The sequence below is a fragment of the Pteropus medius genome, unplaced genomic scaffold (assembly GCF_902729225.1).
Source record: "Pteropus medius unplaced genomic scaffold, Ma_sr-lr_union100, whole genome shotgun sequence".
NCBI classification, from domain to species: domain Eukaryota; kingdom Metazoa; phylum Chordata; class Mammalia; order Chiroptera; family Pteropodidae; genus Pteropus; species Pteropus medius.
Window position 1 is genome coordinate 26,598,215 of NW_024352787.1, and position 21,736 is coordinate 26,619,950.

General features: G+C 48.8%; 1 protein-coding gene and 1 pseudogene across 4 annotated transcripts in view; both read right to left on the minus strand.

Moving 5' to 3' along the window:
- The window catches only part of CLIP2 (CAP-Gly domain containing linker protein 2), a 76,999-nt gene that overhangs the window by 907 nt on the left and 54,356 nt on the right, over positions 1-21,736 (minus strand). Inside the window, exons 9-16 of one of the 4 annotated variants that reach the window (XM_039849534.1) lie at positions 16,915-17,019; positions 14,273-15,208; positions 12,024-12,081; positions 9,166-9,249; positions 8,162-8,318; positions 4,949-5,108; positions 3,910-4,092; positions 3,498-3,560 (exon numbers count right to left, since the gene is read on the minus strand). In XM_039849534.1, the coding sequence (XP_039705468.1) occupies positions 3,498-3,560; positions 3,910-4,092; positions 4,949-5,108; positions 8,162-8,318; positions 9,166-9,249; positions 12,024-12,081; positions 14,273-15,208; positions 16,915-17,019 (1,746 nt within the window). Of the gene's footprint in view, positions 1-3,497; positions 3,561-3,909; positions 4,093-4,948; positions 5,109-8,161; positions 8,319-9,165; positions 9,250-12,023; positions 12,082-14,272; positions 15,209-16,914; positions 17,020-21,736 lie in introns of those variants that run through there. The other 3 variants (XM_039849535.1, XM_039849536.1, XR_005650003.1) reach the window with 3 other exon arrangements.
- Positions 10,892-12,002, minus strand: LOC120591813 (40S ribosomal protein S15a-like; annotated as a pseudogene).

Here is a 21,736-nt window from a genome sequence, read left to right on the forward strand (position 1 = left end):
GGAAAAGTCTCTTTGCTGTGTGCCTGAGGCATGGTAAGACAGGAGGTGGGGTGGGACTGTTTAGAGGAAGTTGAGGAGAAGAGGCAAGAGCAGGAGGGTTTATAAAGAACCCTGAGTGCCTGTGTAGAGACTGGAACCAAGAAAATGACAATTGGAGGTAAGACTCCAGGCCTTGGTTTTCGTGACTGTAAAATGGGATGACCCCATGTGCCTCCTAGGATTGCTGGGAGGACAAAGCCACATAAGGTACCAATATCAGTTCCCAGGGTGGCTAGCACGGGTGGCTACTCTGCAGACAACCCCGTCACTCCTCCTCCGTACAGCTCTGTGCCTCTGCCCTGCTTGCAGGTCGGATGTAGGGTCTCCTCCTCTCCCCAACCCATCTCTCCTTTTGTCTCTCACCCACAGGCCTGGCCCTTGGCAGATTCTGTGGCCAAGATTCTTCTGTCTTCAGGTGAGCCCCTGTGGCCGGGGGTTCTACTGTCTGGGTTGGAAGGATGAGTTCCTTCCCCTGCTCCAGCCTCACCTGCCCAAGGTCACACAGCAAACTAGAGACAGAGGCAGAGCTGGGCTCTTCTGACCTAATCAGGCTGGCACCTGGGCCCCAGGTGGGTGCCTATAACACTGTCAGTGAAGGCCAAGGGTTAACTGTTGGGTGGGGGCCACTAGGCACCCCTTTAAAATGTAATAGTTGAAGCAAAGACATGACAATCATGGGAGTCACAGGCACCCTTCAGGCCCACAAAGTTCTAGAAAATCAATTTTACACCCACGATTTTATAAAACAGAATTTACAGAGATTGCTTAAGAGAGAAAACGCTAATGCTTAGAATATTCAGTGAAAAAAACAGAAGATGAAATTGAACATAGAGTATGTGTCCTATTACATTAAAATGCTGTATGTGCTGCTTGCATCCATCACAGTGAAGACTGGCTCAGGCAAGAGCCATCCATGGAGGCTACATTGGAGGTGGGATGGGGATTCAGTGAGGAACAGGGTGTCAGTCTCAAAGTCTCTCTCCACAGACTACTCATTAGGAAAAAACCAATAACGATACAGTGGAGAAATCAGATAACTCCTTGTTTGATCAAGTGATCAAAATTCACATCAGGAATGAAGGGCAGATGGATGTCACGCCCCCAGTTGGGATGCCAGGAAAAGGACACAATATTGATGAAGTGCTCCGGCCTGAGATGTAGAACCTGGCTCCGATTATGAGAACCCATCAGACAGACTCAAAATGAGGACTCTTCTATTAAAAAAAGGAGTGAGGACTATATTTCAAAAATGCCAGTGTCATAAAACTCAAAGAGAAATTAAGAAAATGTTCCTGATTATAGGAGACTAAAGAGACATAACGATTAAATGCAATAAGCTAACTCAACCTTCGAGTGAATCCTGTACTGAGAGGAAAAAGATGGAAGATGCTCCTAGGTCAACTGAAGAAAATGAGTATGGAGAGTAGATTGGATATAACTCTTGTGTCAACGTTACAGTTGCTGAGATAGATAACTGTTCTGTGGTTATGGAAAAGTATGTCCTTTATATCAGGAGATACAGACTCAAGTGTTAAGAGCCATGACACATGCAATCATACTCAAAAGGCTGAGAAAAAAATTATAGGTATTACATACATATCTTCATATAAAGAGTAAAAGATAAGCAGATGGGGCAAAATGTTTACAGTGTTATGAGGGAAAAGATAAAATGTTACTATGTTATAAGGGAAAAAGTATATGAAATTCTAGGGACTATTTTCATTCTTGCAACTTTTTTGTAATTTTGAAATTATTTCCAAATAAAAAGTTAATGTATACACGCACACATACATACATACATATATACATAAAACAGCTTCCCATTATTCACAGTAGTTATGTTCTGTAAAGTCATCACCAATGCTGAATGAGTGAACACTGCCATGGCTCCTGGGGGAAATACAGGGTTAGGTTCCGACGAGCCTCTGATCACGTTTTCGTCAACGAATCGACACATAACCACGTTTTATGTGTGATTCTGTGTAAAGACACCTTAGTTAATATATATTGTTGACTCATTAACAATGAACTCAAGGCCAATGGTACAGAAGGTCCTTGAATAACATTGCTCCATTATAATGTTGATGAGAAAAAAAAAAATCGATTCCCGGCCAGGGCCACTGTCTCTGGGGCATGCGCATGACCTCCTCTGTCTGCGTAGGTGCTCTCTGCGCACTCTGGTTTTGTCCCACATTCCAAAGATGTGCACATGAGGTTCAGTGGCATGTCTACATTGTCCTAGTCTGAGTGAGTGTGGGTGTGAATGGTGCTGCAACGGAGTGGTGTCCTGTCCAGGGTGGGTCCTGCCTTGCACCCTGAGCTGCTGGGAGAGACTCTGGCCACTCTCGACCCTGATCTGGAATGAGAGGGTTGGAAAATAATTAGCTCGTTTGTTTTTATTCATCTTTTTAAATGTATACATAGCTCACACTTATTTCGATGTTTAATATTAGAAGTGTTTGGGGTCTTTATTTAGAATTTTGGTGATGTTTTCGTGACCAGAACTATGACGCAAGAACTTAACTCTTGCTTATATCGATTAGCCAATGGTAAAACTGGTTTGTTGTATATCATTTTGTTTAGAGCTGCAGTTTCCAAAAACCTATTGACAATGATGAGTGAGGACTTATTGTATAACTCATGTCCGAAAGAGGCTTATTTAACACACAGAGTTTCTTCGTAAGGCATACAGCTGTCTTCTTGTGCTTAGGACATTAGACAGCACTTCAGCACTGTCATTTTAAACAACAGAAATCCCCAAGAAAAACACAAAAATATGAAAAATGTGGCACTAGATAGACTACAAAAAGGATATGTTTACAGAATGAAACAAGAAGGCAGAGCATAGCCTTGTCACCCCTCACCTGGGAACACGTGGGTCTAGCAACTCAAATTTTTCTCTGCTCTGCACATGTCCATGAATGACCATAAAATTGCTGCAAATACTGATTTTGAGGTTACAAGTAAATTTTAGTGAGTAGGCAATTTCGCATATATGGAATCTGTGAATAATGAGAATTGATTGTACCTGTATATGTATATGCACATACACACACATGCTTAGGAAAGTTCAGGAAGGAGATCACTTAAAAACATTAACCTTATTCCTCTCTGAGTAGGGGGCTACTGGTATTTTCAAATATATATATATAAGTATATATGAATGTGTGTGTGTGTGTGTGTGTGTATTTCCAAAAGTTTCCCAAAAAGCATGTATTACTTTATAAGTTTCTTTCTTTCTTTCTTTCTTTTTTTTTTTTAAAGGAAACAAGGTTTAAACAGTAGGATGAATACTGAATCAAGGTTGACTGCACCAGTCCCTCTGTGAGAGACCCTATTGTAAAGCCTTTGCATAATGCATCTTTGTATTTTTGGTGACTTTTTGGCATTTTTTTCTGCCTATACAGGAGAGCTGTGGGAGTGCCAGGGTGTCTCCCAGGGGCCAGGGTGCCCCTTACCTCTTGTTTGTGGGCCCTGTCTTGCTGGTGGATGCCGTTTGCAGAACCGGAATTGGTGATGGCCTGTAAGAGTCATGGGCAGATGCTGAGCGAGGTTCATCAGGCAGCAGTTCCTGGTTCGTCCACTAGATGGCGAGGTCTTCCTGACAGAATCATCTCAGGCTCCAAACTCTGACCGGAGCTCTTCAGAATGGGGTCCCAGGACCCCGGAAAACCAAGGCTCCCAGAGCAGGGCTGCATCTCTCCCCTAAGTCTGAGATCCTCATGATAAAGCCATGTTCCCTTTGGTTCCCAAAGGGCATGCCTGTGTCTCTCCCCTTCAGACCAGGGTTCCCAGGACAGGGCCATGTTCCACAAGGACATTGCCTCCTGGCTTGCCACCTGGTCAGCCCAGCCCTGACCCATGGCTCACCGGACACTTGTCAGGACAGCTCCTCATAGCCTCCATGAGCTTCTCCACCTGCTGAGCCTGGTCCAGTGCGTCCCGTAGTGCATCCTCCGTGCTCATCAGCTGGTGCTGCAGTCGCAAGAGCTCAGGCGCGGATGGGTCAATGAGGGAGTAGCGCCTCTGATCTGACAGCGACTTCTCTCTGTCCTGGAAGCAGCCAGAGAGAGGAAGAGTGTGGGAGTGGGAGTGCGCATGTGTGTGTGCACGCGCGTGTGTGTGTCAGGGGAAGGTGGCCTCTCCTCTAGGCAGGAAACTCTCTGGCTCCACCTCATCTCTGGGCAGGTCCTGAGCATCAGGGGACGTCCCTCAGTCCTCCCTCTTCCCCTGAGGGTCTTCACTGAAGCATTTGCCCTGGCTCTGAATTCCCAGGCTCTGTCAGATGCTTCACACGCTCCAAGTCCCAAAATCCAGGCTCCTCCTTTCTTTCCTTCCACTCTCTCCACACTGTCTTATGTGGGTCCCTCCTCTTCACCCCCAGACCCACAGCCTCACCTCATCTCATCTCTTACCCTCCAGCCATCTGACTCTCTCCCGCAGTGCCCCCTCTATCCCTCCTGCCCTACCCAACAGGACGCAGCTACCCCACAGATCATGGTCCCCAGAGACACACCTGCCTCATTCCCACACAAACTTGCCCCCTCTTTCCTGACAGTCATGTGTGAGTCCCCACAGCAGGACCCTGAACAAGGTGCTGCTTTCTGGTTGATTACTTCCCTGGATGGGGAACTCGCCACCCTGCAGTAGCCCATCCTACCTCTGGATAGGTCAGACTCAGGAAGTCTCCCTTTGCACTAGCCGACCACAATGTCTGCAAAAGCAGCCGGCTAGGGCCCCTCCACCAGCTCTGTTGCTGACCCTAGGGGGTTCTGAACTCTCTCTGTGGCTTGGCTGTTCCTGGGGAGGCTCTAGGAAGTTACTACCACTCTCCATGGCCTGAGAGCAGGGCAGTCGCAGCCCCACCCTGGCACTCCCCTGCCCCCAGACCAGCCCCTCCCTCACGTACCAGCCCTGTTAGCTTTTCACGCAGGCCACGGATGTCATCCTTGAGTTTCTGCTCCTTGATCCGCCACTCAGCCTTGTGGACCTCCCGACTCAGGTCCCTCTCGGGCCCTGGGGAGTGGCGATTGGCCTCCAGTAACAATACCCGCAATTCATTCAGGCTCCTGGAGGGGGTGGGGGATGGGGGCCACAGGGGAGCCACTGTCAGCCCTGGCCCCTCTGCTTCCACACTCCAGCCATTTGCTAAGTGCCTAGCGACGGGCCTCTCCGACGGGGACCCTGGCTATTGAAACATCATCTGCATCAGCAGAAGCCAGAGTGGAAACACAAGGCATGAAACCATTCGACCACAGCCCAAGAGGGGCCAGGACTTAGGGACAGACAGTCCAGAAGACTTGGCCTTTCCTAGAATGTTTTTAAAGTTTTTTTAAAAAAGAAAGTATTTGTTTAACTAAAAATATAAGCGAAAAGCAAAACAAAATATTCATCCAAGAGAGCTTATGTAGCAAGGCATTTTAAATGGCTGATATCAAATGAGTTGTATTTCCCATGTCAACTCTTATTAATCGACAGTAGCTGATGAGAATGACTCTAAGGCCACATCGGGGCTCTGCAGAAAAGAGTACGGTGGTTAATTAGCAATGTCTGCCATCGGTGCAGGAAAAGAAATTAGGACGTACTCCATTAAGCCTTTTCCCTTGCTTGCATCTGCCACAGAAAAGAAAACACTCTTACTAGGTGGCCATGGGTAGTTGAGAACAAAGTGAAAGTATGCTGGTACTGCCCCTTTCCCTTTCTTCCTCCTTCCTGCTATGAATGTGATGACTGGAGCTTCAGCAGCCACCTTGTAACCATGAGGGAATGACCAAGAGAGCCACAAAGGTGTTAGGACTGATATTTTGAGTCACTGAACTAACTGCCAACTATAGCTACTCCCAGATTTCCTGTTGCGTGAATAAAATAAATCTTTTCATTTAATCTGCCAACACATTCTTACCTGATCTCCCATTCCCATCGTAAGCACCTCAGGAGCATGGAGTAGTTCATGACGGCCTATTTCAATCACAAAGGCTTCAAGCAAGAGATGAGCTGTGAGCTAAGCCTTGAAGAATGGACTGGACTTACTGAAACTGAGGCAGGATAGACAGCCTAGGGATGTTCCCTGCTCCCCTCTAGGATGCGGCTCGGGAATTTTTTCCTTAGTCCCTTACTCAACCTTCTCTCTGTTTTAACTCCAAGAGAGTGGGTGTGAGAAATAAGGCAAGGCCTGGAGACAGAGTAGATGGCCTTGGGCTGCCTCTTCCCTTCCAGGTGACACAGGAGACCAGCCAAAACCAGGAGGCAGGATGGATATGCGACAGCCCCTCCCCTCCAGGATAAGGCTCTGCCCTCTTTGCCCTTTGTTCAGCTTCAGCTAATCATATCATCATAATATCACCTGCATGGCAAGTACCACATCTCCAGGCCCCGCCCCCAAGGAAAATGAAAGCCCTCAGGGAGACTCGCTGTATGACTGCCCTTCTCTCTTAAGTGTGTACTTTTGCTTTAACAGACCTTGAGCTTTCCTGCTTGCTGTTTGTCTTGTCCTTGAATTCCTTCTTAAGGCATAAGACAAGAACCTGGTCACTGGATCTGGATCGGGGTCCCTTTTTAGACTCCCGCCCCACAGAATTCTCTGGCATCAAATGTCCAAAAAGGTGGTAAGAACTGCATGAGTGATGAGGTGGAGGAAGGAATGAGCTGGCTGATAGCAGAACGACAGACTCCTCAGAGGAGGTGAGACTGGGCTAAACACTGAGAATAAAATATCGGATTTGGATGGGGGAGGGTGTGGGGAGCAAGACAGCAGTGGAGCCTTGATGGAGAGGCCTGGCTGTTCATTAATTCATGCTGGGAAGGAATGTTGCTCAGTTGCTCCTGTTTATCTCCCTCTTGGGTGAGGCCAGATTTTCTAGAGAGGTGCTAGATGTGAGGCAAATCTAGAATAGAAACTCCCATTTTGTACAACAGACTTACAGGAGGGAAGAGAAGGCGACAGCATTTCCTTTATAAAACATGCTTGTGCTTCAACAAGATTCCTTTAAATCAGAGCATGAACCTCAAATGCTTACAGGTGCTCGCCAGCAATGGCTGGTTGTTACCATATTGGAAGTCAGCCTAGTGTTGTCAGAACTTCTAATATTTTAAGGGAATCTGGAAAAATCTAGATTTTTATATGAAATTTTCTGATTTTTAAGTGGTAATCTATTTTTTAAGCCTCATATGGGTCACACAAACCATGTCTATGGACTGGAACAAAGAACCCTCAAAGTGTGGTACAAAGAACCCTCAGGGGTCGCCAACACCTTTTCAGGGGGTCCATGGGTCAAAACTATTTTTACAATAATTGCAAAAGTATTTTCACTGTCATTCCTCATGATCATACATTAATTTTTTTCCTGGGGCCATGTGGCGTATTAATTATTTGAAAAAGATATTAAAATACACTCTTCTCATGTCTCGACTCTATTGATGGGTTTTACAGTTCATTAAAAAACCTCAAATAAGATGATTGTTTTTTTTTTAAAAAATATGCTCTTCTCCAGCTATATATCTGTTTAAGGCCAGGTTTTCATAATAGAGTTAACCAAAACAACACATTACAAAGACTGAATATGCAGAAGACATGAGAATCCAGCTGTCTTCTATAAAGCCTAATGATCAAAAAATTTACAAAATGTTAAACAATGCCACCCTTCTGACTAAATATTTTTCATTTTGGAAAACAGCTACTTTTCATCGAAAGCATGTTATTTATGTTAAAAACAATTGGTTTATTATTTTTAAATGGATTCATAAATATCTTTAAATTCCTCAGTTTTAATTTCAAATATGGTAAGTGAAGAATAAATAAACAAAAGCTCTTTGGGAATCCTCAATAATTTTAAAGAGTTTAAAAGTGGTCCCTGAGACCAAGAAGTTTGGGAAGCACTAATCTTTTCTATAAGCTCTGCTTGGAGAACTGTGTTAAGAAGGATTCTGAAACTTCATATGAGCATAGCAGAGGAGAGTACAGTTATCACTGGTGATGTTGGCCACCTGTCCCACCCAGTCTGTCCTTGCCTAACTCTGGAGAACACTGGCTAATGTCAAGTGGAGTTAAGAGTCAGGGCCAGAGGGAGGACAGCTGGGTGATGGGGTCAGGCAGGTCTGAGCACACAGCCCATGGCTGACTCACCGCTCCTTCCTGAGCAGCTCCTGGCTGATGAGGACCAGCTGGCCTGAGGCATCGTGGGTCTTCCGGGACACGGTCTCCAGCTCCGCCTCCAAGCGCCGCTTCTCCTTCTGGAGGGCATCTACCTTCTTCTCTCCCAACTTGCACTTGCTCTCCAGTGCTGAGGGCCAGCCAGCAGGAAAGAGGGAGAGAGTCAGGATTACCATGGGAATCTGCCTCACCTGAGGGCCAAGGCCCGGGCAGAGAGCTGTTTTTCCCGGGCGGGCGAGCGGGTCACAGTGACACATCTACTGAATGAGTTTCTCTCATCCTGCAGAGCCAGGCAGCTAGAGGCCAAGAGAAAAGCCACAAAAAGCAGACCAGGACTCCCTAGCACAGCAGCCCAGGCCCTGGGGTGGCGAGCAGAGCACCCTTCCCAGGACAGGATTTGGCGTTACACTGCTGCCTGGAGAGAATCTGAGGTCAATGGACCTTTGTTGGGACCAATTATGCCACGTGAACGTGATGGGAACTGGAGAGAACTGGGGGTGGGAACCATTTCTCAGGATGGGGGTTGTCTCATGGACACCACCACTGGCACTCTGGTGGAAAAGAAGCAGGGCCAGTTTGTCACCAAATCACAAATTCCAGATCCCTGGCTCTCCTCAGGCTCCCCCTCTGTCTGTCACTTCCCCTGTGCCTTGCTCTCTGCTTTAACTGGCATTCTTCCCCCTCGGTTCTAAAATCCAGGTATTTCCTCCACGGGTTGGGGACGATATACTGTATCAAAGTGGCCTCTGAAAAACCAAAAAGTTCTGATGGATTTCAGAATGCAGAGCAGCTTTTAGTGAGAGAAACTGGCTGGGGACCCCAATCATATTACAGACCAAGGGTGGAAGTCTGGTGTCGGTGAACTGACCCAGGCCACTTTCTCCTCCAGGCAGAGTGCGCGAAGGCATCCTGACCCAGGTGCCACACTCCACTGGCACACAAAGCCCCCGCATCTGCCCTCCATCAGGGAAACTTACCACTTACTTGGGCCCTGAGCATCTCGGTCTGCGATGTCAAGGCTGTCACCTCTTTGTCCCTCTTGTTCAGCTTGTCCTGCAGGCCTAGGGGAGAAAGGAGAGATAAGGAGCCATTGATACTACAGGTTCAGTGCTGCGGTTCAGTGGTCACCACCCCTCTCACTGGGTAGCCACTCTGAATCAGAGGCTCCGATACCATGTGATGTCAGGCAATTTAACTCTCAGAGTCTGTTTCCTCGAGCAAAAAATGGATAATAATAATGGTGCCCATGTCACCTGGTCATGTGCATTCAATATTGGATAGCCTGAGAACAGTTGTAAAAAAGATAATGCATGGAAAGTGCTAGAAACATCACGACTTTCCATAAGTTAATTAATAAATTGAATGTAATACTAATAAAAATACCAACAAGATTTTAATGTTTGTAGAACTAGATAAGCTGATTGTAAAATCTCTTAGAAAAATAAACAAGAATAGCCAAGAGAGTATGGCAAAACTTTTTCAGAGTTAAACAGAGAATTACCATATGACCTAGCAATTCTACTCTAGGTATACGCCCTAAAAACAGGTGCTCAACAAGTACCTGTATATGCATGTTTTTAGCAACATTATTCATAATAGCCAAAATGTGGGAACAGCCCAAATGTCCATCAACAGGTGGATGGATAAACAAAATGTGGTACATGCATATCATTGAATATTACTCAGCCATAAACAGGAATGAAGCACTGACACATGCTACAACATAGATGAATATATTATGCTTTGTGAAATAAGCCAGACATAAAAGGCCACATAGTCTATGATTCTATTTATATGAAATACTCAGAATAGGCAAATCCATATAGACAGAAAGCAGATTAGTGGTTGTTGGTGGCTGGAGCGAGGGGAGAATGGAGAGTGACTGGTAATGGGTATGAGGTTTCTTTTAGAATGATGAAAATGTTTTGGAACTACATAGAGGTGGTGGTTGCAGAACACTGTGAATGTACTAAATGCCAGTGAATGTTTACTTTAAATTGGTTAATTATATGTTATGTTAATTTTGCCTCAATAAAAAAAAAAGGCCAAGAGAATTTTGAAAAAGCAAAATAGGAAAGACTAGGATTACCAGTAATTTAAAAACAAACAAAACTTGAATAATTAAAACATTATAGAATTGGCATATAAACAGACAGAAAGGTCATCGGAAAGGAACAGAAAGTCCAGAAACAGAGTCAGTTACATAAGGGAATTCAAATCAGTAAGTAGAGAAGGGGAAATGAGTTTTTCAAACACAGTGTTGGGACAAGTAGGTACTCTTTTAGGGGGAAAAAAAAAATGGATCCTTACCTCGCACCTTATAGAAAAATGAATTCTACATGAATCAGAGATTTAAATAGAATATGGAACTAAGAAGTACTAGAAGAAACCATGGGATACATTTTAAAATAATAAACCCAGAAGCCAAAAAAAAAACAAAAAATCTGCATGGCAAACACCACTATAAAAGTCAAAAGACAAACCACAAATGGGAAAAATATTTGCAATGCCATATATAAAGAGTTTCTAAAAATTAACAAGATCAACAACCTAATAGGGAAAAAATGGTCAAAAGATACAAATAGAAATGGAAATGGAGCTTCATTTATAATGAACGAAAGGTGAGTTGAAATTACATCAGGTAACATCTTTCACCACTCAGACTGGCAGGGATCAATGAGAGTTTTTGGGTTTTTTTTTTCCCCCCATTGAGGCATTTTATTTGGACATATGTTTTACATCCCTAGGAAAAGAATCCCAGGATTTTCCCTCCTGTGTGTTTTCGTCCTGCTTCTTCATGGTCCATGATGCCTGCCGAAGTTGTCAGTACAATGAAACCAAACTGACAGGATGGGAACAGGTTGTTCTGCCATTTTTCTAGATCTTTGAATCGCACATTGAATCCGGGGCTGATCACTCCACACTTGTTTGACCTGCCTGTGAGGTTCATAACAATTTCCCCAGCTCTGTGATCATCAATTATTTCAAACTCGCCAATGATGCTTCTTCATCACAGTCAGAAACCAGACGATGACTTTGGAGCACAGCCTAATGAGAACCTGGTGTTTGCTTCTCTTTTCAGCAGTGTTGATGCTCATGAGTGCATCGGCCAGGACGTTCATGCGCACCATTATGGCGGCATAGAAAGATTGTGGAAAGAGCCAATCACAGAGTTTGATGAAACATAATTCGTGAGACTTGTGAGGAAGCACACTTTCAATCACAGCTGGCAGAAGTTAAAATTAGTTGAGCCCAATGGAGAAGAAGGTAATTTACCACAGCAGTGTTTGTAATAGTCAAAGACAACCTACAATCTATGAGTAGGAAATGACTAAATACATGATGGTGGCTCCACAAAATGGAATATTCTGCACCATGGAAAAAAATGTAATGATAAGGAAGAGTCTCCAAGATACATTATTAAATGGAAAAAAGTAAAGGGCCGAACAGAGCGGTAGGTATGGCACCATCTGTTACCCCTTTGCTTGTTTGTGCATAAACTACCTCTGTATAGGAACAAAAGTTGGCCAACATTGTGCCTTTGAGAAGGGAACTGGGAATAGGGGACCCTTCACCTTATGCCCTTTGAACCATTTGTACTTTATACCTCTTTTAAAAATAAAGTAAAATCAAACAAATAACAAGGTATTTACACAATGCCTGACTCTCAATAAACCTCCTCACCTGGGGGGGTGAAGGGCTTGTGCACGCAGTAGGCACCTTTCACTAACTGGCAGATGATGCAAAACCAAGTGGGACCCAGCCTGAAGGCAAAACCAACCAGCCAGCCTGTTTTCCCGAAGCCCTGCGTCCCGCCTGCCCAGTGGCCACTCACCCTCCACAGTTTCCTTCATCCTGATCTTCTCTCCTGAAATGTCGTTCGACTCAATCATCTGAAAGAAGAGGCCTGTAAAGGGGACGCTCGCCTCCCCACTCTGCCCTCAGCCCCAGCCAGCCCAGTAAGCACACCCCGCCCCTACACAAGTTGACTTTCAGGGACTTGTGGCAAAAAGCACAGATGTCCTTGGTCTGGCCACCCTGACAACAGAGGACACCCCCTCTGCTCCCAACACCCCCAAGGTTGCTTGTGCAGTTTCTGTGTGAACACCTCCTACCCCTTCCTCAATTGAAAACATCTTATATTAAACAGATGTCTCCCCTGAAATGCCTACAGAGGTTGGTCCTGGGAACATTTCCATCAACACCCAGGGGCAAGACTGCAGCCTCAGTTCCCACCCATGAAACAAGTTTTGGCTACCATGGGCAGTGTGGGCAAAGCATGCCCAGGGCTGGCTTCCAGAGGGTCTTCAAGAAATGCTGCTTCCTTTCTCTCCAACACTTCTTTTAAATAATAAACCCAGACGCCGAAAAAGAAAAGATTAAGAAAAAAAAATCTGTATGGCAAACATCAACTGGCTCCTTACTGCTTCCTCCCTCAGAAGTTTCCGGCCTCCTGTCCAAGCTGGCTGTCCTCTGGGCTTGCAATTTGCCAGAGCCTAACACTGGGGATCAGGGCAGCACAGAGCTGAGCAGCCAGTCACCCCTATCAATCAACCTGCACCTCTTCTCACACATCCCAAGGCCTCTTTTAGTCTTAGCTTGTTGTGATTGACTAAGCCCTCTAGATCTTTACTTACATACACTGCAGGGAAAAGGAGGCACACACTAAAACATTTTTTACAAAAAAAATCCCATACTTGCTACACAAGACAAAATATCTAATTGTCTCTAGAGTTAAACCTCTGAATCTGGAAAGAATGTGGGTCCAGACCCAGGTCCCATGTGTGTGGAAATCAAGACAGGTCTTTCTGAGGTCTGTGACTGAGGACAGAGGACCATCCTGAGGCCTGTACCCCATGCTCTGTGGAACTACAGCAGCCCCAAACCTGCCCCACTATGGGAGTCCAAGTCCCGTCCCAGGTCCGACCCCTTTGCCCTGAGGAGCCAGTCAGGCCATGTGGACACAGCTAACCTGGGGCTCTTCCTTTTCTCTCTGCCCAAGATCTTGGCAGAGTGTGGTCACTCCCTGGAAGAAGAGACCTCAAGGCATGACACAGGCAGAGCTCTGTTTACAAAAAGTGTCCTGTACTTGGGACTCCTGACAACTTTTTACTCGAATGCTAAATTCTAATTTAAAAGTATAAGGGGAACTGGAAGCTGAAGAACCCCTGGGGCCTGTTAAAAGGCAATGATCATGCTGCTTTCCCTTTATATAAGATTTGACTTTTGTCATCTTCTCGGCATCCTCTGTCAGCCCTCTGGCAGCAGTGTCGGGCAGGATCTCTGCCGCTGGTGGGCAGAGACCCTGGGAAAGTTACCATCTCAGGGTCTTAGTTGGCTCATCTATGAAATGCAGCCAACATTGACCTCCTGGGAGTGAAGCTGAAATGGGGCAACAAAGGGCTTGACACAGGTGTGGTGCCCAGAGCCACTCAAAGGCCCTTCCCAGCCCCGCTGGAGTGGACATAGCCCATGCCACCTGGGGTCTCAGCCTCCTCAGCTAGGACATCTAGATTTGGAGCAAAACTGATACTGGTGGCAGCACCCTCTCCAGGGCTCCCCTATCTAGCCTTCCAGACCCCACTCTGGGGACCTCCCCACTCTGAAAAAGTGGCTGTTGAACTGCTGTTCAGTCTCAGTGGGAGAGGCAGAAAGGAGGACATCATCAGATACCCTAGGTCAGTGCTCGAGTTGAAGACAGGGGCCCTGGGGATGGGCAGGGCTTGTCCTCCAGGTCCGTGCAAGCCCCATGGCACAGGAGCCTGCACAGTGGGACATGTCTGGGTTCAGTGGGGATTTGGGGCCTGGGAGGAAACCTGTTCTCTGCTCTGAGGTGCATCTCTCTCCAGGCCTGGACTCCTCTGACCACCTTGGGTCCTCAGGCCAGCTACCTTTCTGAAAGAGGGACAAGGGGCTCTTCCTCCGAGCCTGGTGCCCCCAATCCTACATGGGCACGTATCTGCGGGTCAAGGAGAATCCTTCCCTGGGCTGGAAAGAAAAGGTGAATAAACACTTAAGCCCTTCCCAGCCAGACCCTTGTGACCATGGGGTCCTGCACAGCCCGGCAGGGGGGTGCCTGCCTACATTGGTGTGCTGGGATGAGCACAGGGACTCGACAGCTTGAAGTCTATTTTCGGCGACCAGCAGCTTCTCCCGCAGCCTCTCGGCCTCCTGCTTGCTCTGGGCCTCCGACCGCTGCAGCAGCTCATAGTCTAGCATCTTCTTCTCAGCGAGGGAGATCTGCTCCTTGAGGAACTCAATGGCCTGTGCCTGGCCCCGGTACTCCGCATCCAGCTTCTCCAGCTCATGCACCCGCAGCTCGGAGTCGCGGCGCTGGTCCTGGGCCTCCTGCAGCTCCAGCCGGTGCTGGCTGGCCTGCACCTCCAGCTGGGCCCGCCAGTGCTGCTGCAGCCCAGCCAGCTCCTCCTGGGCCTCTTGCAGCTTCTGACGCAGGCCCTCCTTCTCCTTCACGTGCACGGCAGTCTCGATGTCGTGCTTGGCCCGCAGGTTGCCCAGCTCCAGCTGGTGCTCCATCTTGATGCCCTCCATCACAGCCTTCAACTCCCCGATCTCCTTCTGCTGGGCACCCGGGCCCGAGTTCAGGGTGGCCTTGAGGTCCTCCAGGGACTTCTGGTGGTCCGAGGCCAGGGAGTCCAGCTTGGACTTCCAGTTGTCCATGAGCCCCATGTTCTCGCTGGTGGCCTGCTGGACCTTGGCCTTGAGGTCCACCACCTCTTGTGCGTACTTTTCGTTGGCAGCCCGGAGCTTCTCCACCTCCGCCTGGTAGGCCCTCAGAGCCTTCTCATACTTGTCCCGCAGCACACCGCTCTCCCTCTGGTGCTCCTTGCTGGCCGACAGCAGCCGCTCCCGCAGCCGCAGGGTCTCAGCAGCCTCGGGGTGGTCAGTGGGAGGCGGGCCCGAGTGCAGCAGGCACTGCTGCAGCTCCTCGATCTCACCACGCCGCAGGTTCAGCTCCTCCTCCAGCTGCAGCACCCGAGACTTCTCTGCCACTGTGGTCAGCTACCAGGGAGAGAGGGAGACAGGGGTCAGCAGGACGGCTGGAGGGCGAGGGACACAACAGTAGTATGCAGGGGTGGTGGTGTCCTACCATTCAAGGGCCCCAGCCCCTGCGGGGAAAGGTCGTGGGAAGGGAAGGGCACCCACTCCTCCCCGAATGCTGGTTTTTCTTAGTGGCCCTGCCCACCACAGCTCCCAGAGAAACTCCCCAGCTTGTACCTCAGTGATTCAGGGAGTCCACTGTCCCTGCTTCCCTAGGTTTGGGGCAAATTAATTTATGGCTTTCCTTCAGTTCATGTTATTTTTAAAAGGCAGAGATGACAGAGGGAATTTTGCACTATCCTGCTCTAGAAGGGCTCCCAGCCAGAATGGGCTGGTTCAGAGGGGCTGTCTGGAGGGGGTGGCTGAAGAAGGGTTGGTTGAATGCCTAAAGCAGAACAAAATCAATGCTCCCGGACCTGCCTTCTGATGGGAAATGAGATCAGAGGCTCCGTCCTCCAAAAACCCACACCTTGATAAAGTCAGCAGTCACAGATTTGGAAACAATATATGTAAAAGTTTTACATCTTTTACGAGCTTAAAAATTTTTGTTTTCGAAGCTGATCTTTAGTTCAATAAACCTGTTTTTGTTTTTCAATCAGGCTGAACCATAGACCAAGATGCCTCAACACCTGGGATGGGGTCAGTTTCTGCAAGTAGCCTCTGCATATACTTGTGTACTGGAGAAGTGCACGCTGTCACTGGGCAACAGTCAGTGGGTGTAAAAGGACCTCTGTGTGTCTCCAGATGCCCACATGCATGCGCACACGCACACACACTCCCTGTGTGCTGAGGCAGAGGTGCAGAAACTGACAGCCGCCACACCCCTCCCCGCCCCCCACTGTTTATATCCCAATCCCTGCTTGCTGGGTGTTTAGCGCCATTGCCAGGAGAACTGCAGCTGGGCTGTTCACTAGGCTAGACAGGCCAGCTGTTCGGATGTGTGGGCCTGCCCAGGGCGCAAGCCCTGGGACATACATGGTGGTCGTGGAGGGGCCAGTTAGGCCTGGAGCCTGGACTTGGAACCAGGCCCTGGGACTCAGGGGACCTCACTCCCAATCAGAGCTTTCCCTAGCCTAGAAATCACTCCCTGACCCATCATATCATAACAGCCCGACCCTGGAGCTGAAACAAAAACCCATGTCCTGGGGACACCCCCGCTCCCCCAGCCCTAAATCCTTCAGGCTGGGCCCTCCTGCCAACATATTTAAGACAGCCCCCCGCCCCAGGCTAGAGAAACCTGGATCTACAGTCCCCCAACTTCCAGCCTTCCCCAGCTGGGAGAAGGGAGGCATAGAGAGGTTGTTTCCATGCCCGCCCACAGAAGGGGCAGAATGTTCTCAAGAGCCTCCCCATTTCTGAACACGACAAAGCCTTGTCATGGCAATGCATGAGGAGGTAGGAAGGCGGAGGATCTCACAGAACATTCCCAGCCAGTGGAACTGGCTGGGGAGCAAAGTCACAGAGAGCCAAGCCCCCTCCTCCCCAGTAAGCATCACGTGGCAGTGGAGTGTAAGCACGTTCCAGAACCTCTACTTCCCTCCTAGAAAGGGAGCAAAAGCAAAAAAATGAGGATAGCAGCCAAGGACAGAGAAAATAATAAAACAGAGGAGCCCCAGGGGCGTCAACAGGCCAGGGCGCTGATGGGCCAGAGATGGTAGGCGCGTTACCCTGTTGTCCGCTAATTCTCGGAGCAGCCGCTCAGCCTGCGCCTTCTCCAGTAGCAGGCTCTGCTCCAGCTCCCCAACGCGTGCGTGCTCCAGCTGCGTCTGGGTCTGGTCCACCCGGGGTGGGTGGGGAGATTGGGACAGGGCAGAGGGCACAGGGAAAGGAAGCCGGAGGAAGAGAGAAAGAGAGAGAGAGAGGCAGCGTCATCTACCATGAACAAGACAGGAGAACAGGTCGAGAGGAGGTAGCTCGGGCAAAGAGAGGAAGTCTGGGTAGGTGTGATGAGGTGGGCCTGTCACCTGCCCCTCAGTGTCCTGGCTGGCTTTCTTTAAGGGCAGAGGACAGGCTGCAGCAACGCTGCCCAAACCGGCCCCTGGTTGAGGTGGCAATGGGTACCCTGGGTCACTTTTGTCACCCTCAGGTGGCCCTTCCCCTTGCACCTGGGGAGGAGCTCAGCCTGCTCCTCCTTCACGTGGGGAGGCTGAGGGCGGTTTTTCATTTCAGGCACAGGATCCTGCACACAGGAGGCCCCCAGGGTGGGTGAATGAGTAATGACCCCAGGATTCCTGGCCCTAGGCCTGTGCTGAAGGTGGATGAACCAACTGAATGGAAGGTTTTCAAAAATATATACCCTCAGCATGATGATTCTCCTGGCCTGGCCTCCCTGGTGGAGGCCGAGCCGTGCCACCCATAGCCCAGCTCCAGCCCAGCCCTGTCAGTACCCACTCCCGGGGTCCTGCAGAGGACGCCTGGCCTCCAGAAAACACAAGGGCACTTTTGTCCCATCTTCACAATCCCCACTTCACACTCTAACAAAGCCCAACATTCTCTGGGAGTCCAGACTGGCATCTGGGTTTCCCTAACAGATCTGCGAGCACCCAGAGCAGTCTGGAGACCAAGTTCACGGTAGGGAGAAATAAGAGGATCCTCCTCATCCTCCTGTTTGTCCCATCATCATCCAGGAGAAACAAGGTGAAATGAATCTGTGTGGCAGCTCTGAAAAGAGGGCTTAGCAACATAGCATATATGTGTAAAAACAAGAACACACACCCAGCACTGGCAAGGTGATGGTGATGACAGGGTAAGCTGATACCACCTGTCGCAGAAATACTCTTGTAATTCATCAAGAGTTACAGAGATGTTCATGTCCTTTGGCCTATGACCTTATTTCTGTGAATTTTCCTAAAGGAACAATTAAAAAGTTCCTTCTCCCTGCAGTCCCCAAAAGCAGCCACATTCAGGTCTCTCCCAGAAAATTACAGGCTCCAACCCAGGCCTCGTAGGGGCCATGTCCCCACCCTCCTCTCCCCCTGGGGGGCACAGCAGCTCTGCCAAGGACCCGCGCTAGATGGAACATGATTCTTTATCCTGTACTGGTGGCCTCATGGGGTAAGAAGAAGCCCCTAGCTTCACAATTTCAAGGCAACATCATTTGGTGCCCCCCGAAAAGACTTTCTCATCACTTTCAGAACTTCTAGTCTCCTGGTCTGTAGGCCGGGGTCTCCGTGGGGATGTACGGGGGCCCAGAGGAATTGCTTCCAGTGCTCACTTAAGATAAAGTCAACACAGGAGCTTGGGGTGGGAAGGTACAGTCTTAGAAGCTAGATTTTAGGTGAGGTGGACAACCTGGCCTTCCATTCTGTACCAGGGACACTGCCCAGGGTGTGAGGAATGGGGGCCGCCACACTCCTGTATCAGTCACTCGTGTCTTCTGGAATTAATATTCATAAGACACCGTCAAGGCAGTCTTCCCCTCGCACAGGAGAGAGAAGCCACTCCAGAGAAAGCCTCAGGCTCAGAATCATGGGGCAACTTTGAGCAGCATGAGGCCCGGACCTCTGGATCCCAGAACTGGCGCCTTTCCCCGAATCAGCCTGACACTCCACAGAGGAGGCCCAGGTTTTCGGCAGCCACCCAGGGCAGTGAAGCCAGCTCTTGAAGTGGGGGACTCCTCGTTTCTCTGCCCCAACTCAAATCCCAGAAGCTTGGCCCAGCGCCGCCTGAGTCCTTGACCAGCAGCGCTTCCCTACCCACCTCACGTGCACTGTGTCTACTCCCTGCTCCAAAGCACACAGCCTTGCCTTGGGGCGTTATTATTATATTTAACTATTAATTATTATTAACTAGTTGGGAGAGGAGTTTCCTCAACTATAGGAGGGGCTCTTGAAGGTCATGGGCACATGTCCATGGGCACATTTCCTCTTGATGAGGAAAAAAGGTTTAAGATGAATTTTAGCTGTGTGGCCTGAGCAACTGTGGGGATTGTGGGGCCAAATGCTGAGATGAGAAAGATAAGGTGGGTGGTGTTAGGGGGACATAGGAACAAATGGAGAGATCTGTTTGGGACACGTTACATGTGGGATGCTGTACTGAGTGAACAGCATCCCCCAAATTCCAGGTTCCACTTGGAACGTCAGAGTGTGACTTTATTTAGAATAGGGTCTTTGGACATGTAGCTAATTAAGATGAGGTCATTCTAGATTTAGGTAGGCCCGAAATCCAATGACTGGTGTCCTTATAAGGCCTCGTGAAGAAACACAGGAACACACAGGGAAAAAAGCCATGTGATGATGGGGGCAGTGATGCAACTATAAGCCGAGGGCACCAAGCGTGGCCAGCAATCCCACTGAGCTGGGAGAAAGGCATGGAGCATTCTCCCCCAGGGCCTCCGAAGGGAACAACACCTTGATTTCAGACTTCTGGCCTCCAAAATTGTGAAAGAATACATTTGTGTTGTTTTAAGCCACTAAATTGTGGTAATTTTTTTTAACTGCAATCCTAGGAAACCACTACAGGTACCTGTCACTTACTTGCCCTGGAGATGTCCAGTAGGCATGTGAGTACGGAGCTTGGGGTAAGACAAAGGGAATTGTGGACTTATAAAGGGCAGTTAATGCCACAGACTAAAAGCTCTCAGGCTGGGTGTAGACTGAGATGAAATGGGCCTGGACTGGGCCCTTGGGCAGGCCAACATCAGAGGTCAGGAAGGAGGCTGAGTGGCTAGAATGGGCACCTCATGTGGTTGGGGAGTGAGGCCAGAAGGAGTACAAGCAGAGAGATGGAGTAACATAATTGGAGGGGGACCAGGAGCTCAACGAGGTGTTCTGGGTTTTATTTTCATCTTTAAGGTGGGTGAGGATGAGTGAAACTTTGGGTCAATTTGCCTTCTGGTTGCCATGAATATGGTCACAATAGAAACAGAAGCAATAGCACTCTACTGCTCTTGAACTAGATTAGCTGTCAGTCACTGTCTGCCCCACCTCCTGCTTCTTCCAACCAGGACCAATTGGATCTTGGGTGGACAGCTGATCCAAAGCCAGCCAGCCCATTGGCTAGTCTGGGACCAATCAGATTCTCTCAAGAGGACACCTAGTAGATGGTGGGTGCTGGAGCCTGGGTGGGGCCTGGAGGGTGGGTGCGTGGCAAGGGAGAGGGAGTAGATGTGCCAAGGGACGTGAAGACATAGTAAGAGGGACAGACAGACATACAGCCTGACCACAAGTCATGAGAAGAGGCCCCTGAGCCAGAGAGAATGGGCTTGGTTCCTGATGCTATTTCTTGTTCCAGTACCCTGAACTGCCTGTGAGATTTCCCCGTAGCTGTTCTCTCTGTTGACTGGAGTTAGTAGGTGAGGTCTCTGTTCCTTGTACCTACAGACGATTTTTCCCGAAGCCCACTCCAGGCCCTGCAGGAAGCAGCCACCCAGAGGGAAAGCCAGCTAAACATAACCACATGACCTACCCCCGGGCTAAGAAGGAAACATCCATGAGAACACCCTGACGCTGGGCTGGGGCTCCTACATCAGGCTGGGCATCCATCCTTTAAATTCGGGCAGCAAAACCTGCTCTAACAGGGGCGGCTGGCAGTGACCCTACGCAGATCACACGTCCCTCCCCTCGCTGGGGTCATCTAGGGACAGGACAACCATATGCATACTTTTGTTGCACACTGGAAGTTATAGGGGTCTTAATATGGCTCTTTTACAAAATCAGAAACTGCAATTTCCCATTTGACCCCAGAATGATCTAATGCAATGATTCCCAAAGTGATCCCTAGACCAGCATCATCTAGGAACCAGTTAGAAATGCAAATTCTCAGATTCCACCCAGACTTACTGAACGGCCACTCTGAGGTTGGGGCCTACCTTTTGTATCTGAACAAGTCATCTAGGTGATGAATTCTCAAGTTCGAGAATTACTGACCTAGTGCAACCTCCTCATTTTACAGAAGAGCAAACTGAGGCATAGGAAGGAAGGAAAGAGGCTGCCCAAGGCCAGTTAGGGCCAGCTCAGCATGTGGAGAGGGAATTAACTCACTGTCCCCTGCCCCATCTGACAGCTCCAGGAATCCTTGTCCCTTGTCAGCTCCCAGGGAGCGGAGAGGGCCACAACTGTTCCTGCCCACCCAAATGTGGCCTCATGAGCCCTGCGGTCTCTGCATGGTTTGGTGAGGAGGGCTGCATTAATAAAGCAGGTGGGGTGCTTTATTAATTAATGTGAGCACCCATCCCTCAGCTGAGAAAGGGTGGGTTGGATTGAAGAGTGAAAGGTCCAATTGTGCCCAGACCCCTTGTCTAGGTGTTATAACCAAAGACGTGCTATATAGCCATCCTTACAGGCTGAGCTCAGGAGTCAGGAGTCCTGGTCCCTGGTCCCAATGGCTGCTGACTTGCTCCATGACTGAGTGAGTCTCTGTCTTTCTGAGTCCGTTTTCTGATCTATAAGTTCTGTGACTCAACGACACGCTAATTTTAGCCAAAATTTTAGTTCGAATCCAAGATGAACTAAGGGCTCAAGGGATACCTTTAATGCTATTGCCCAACAA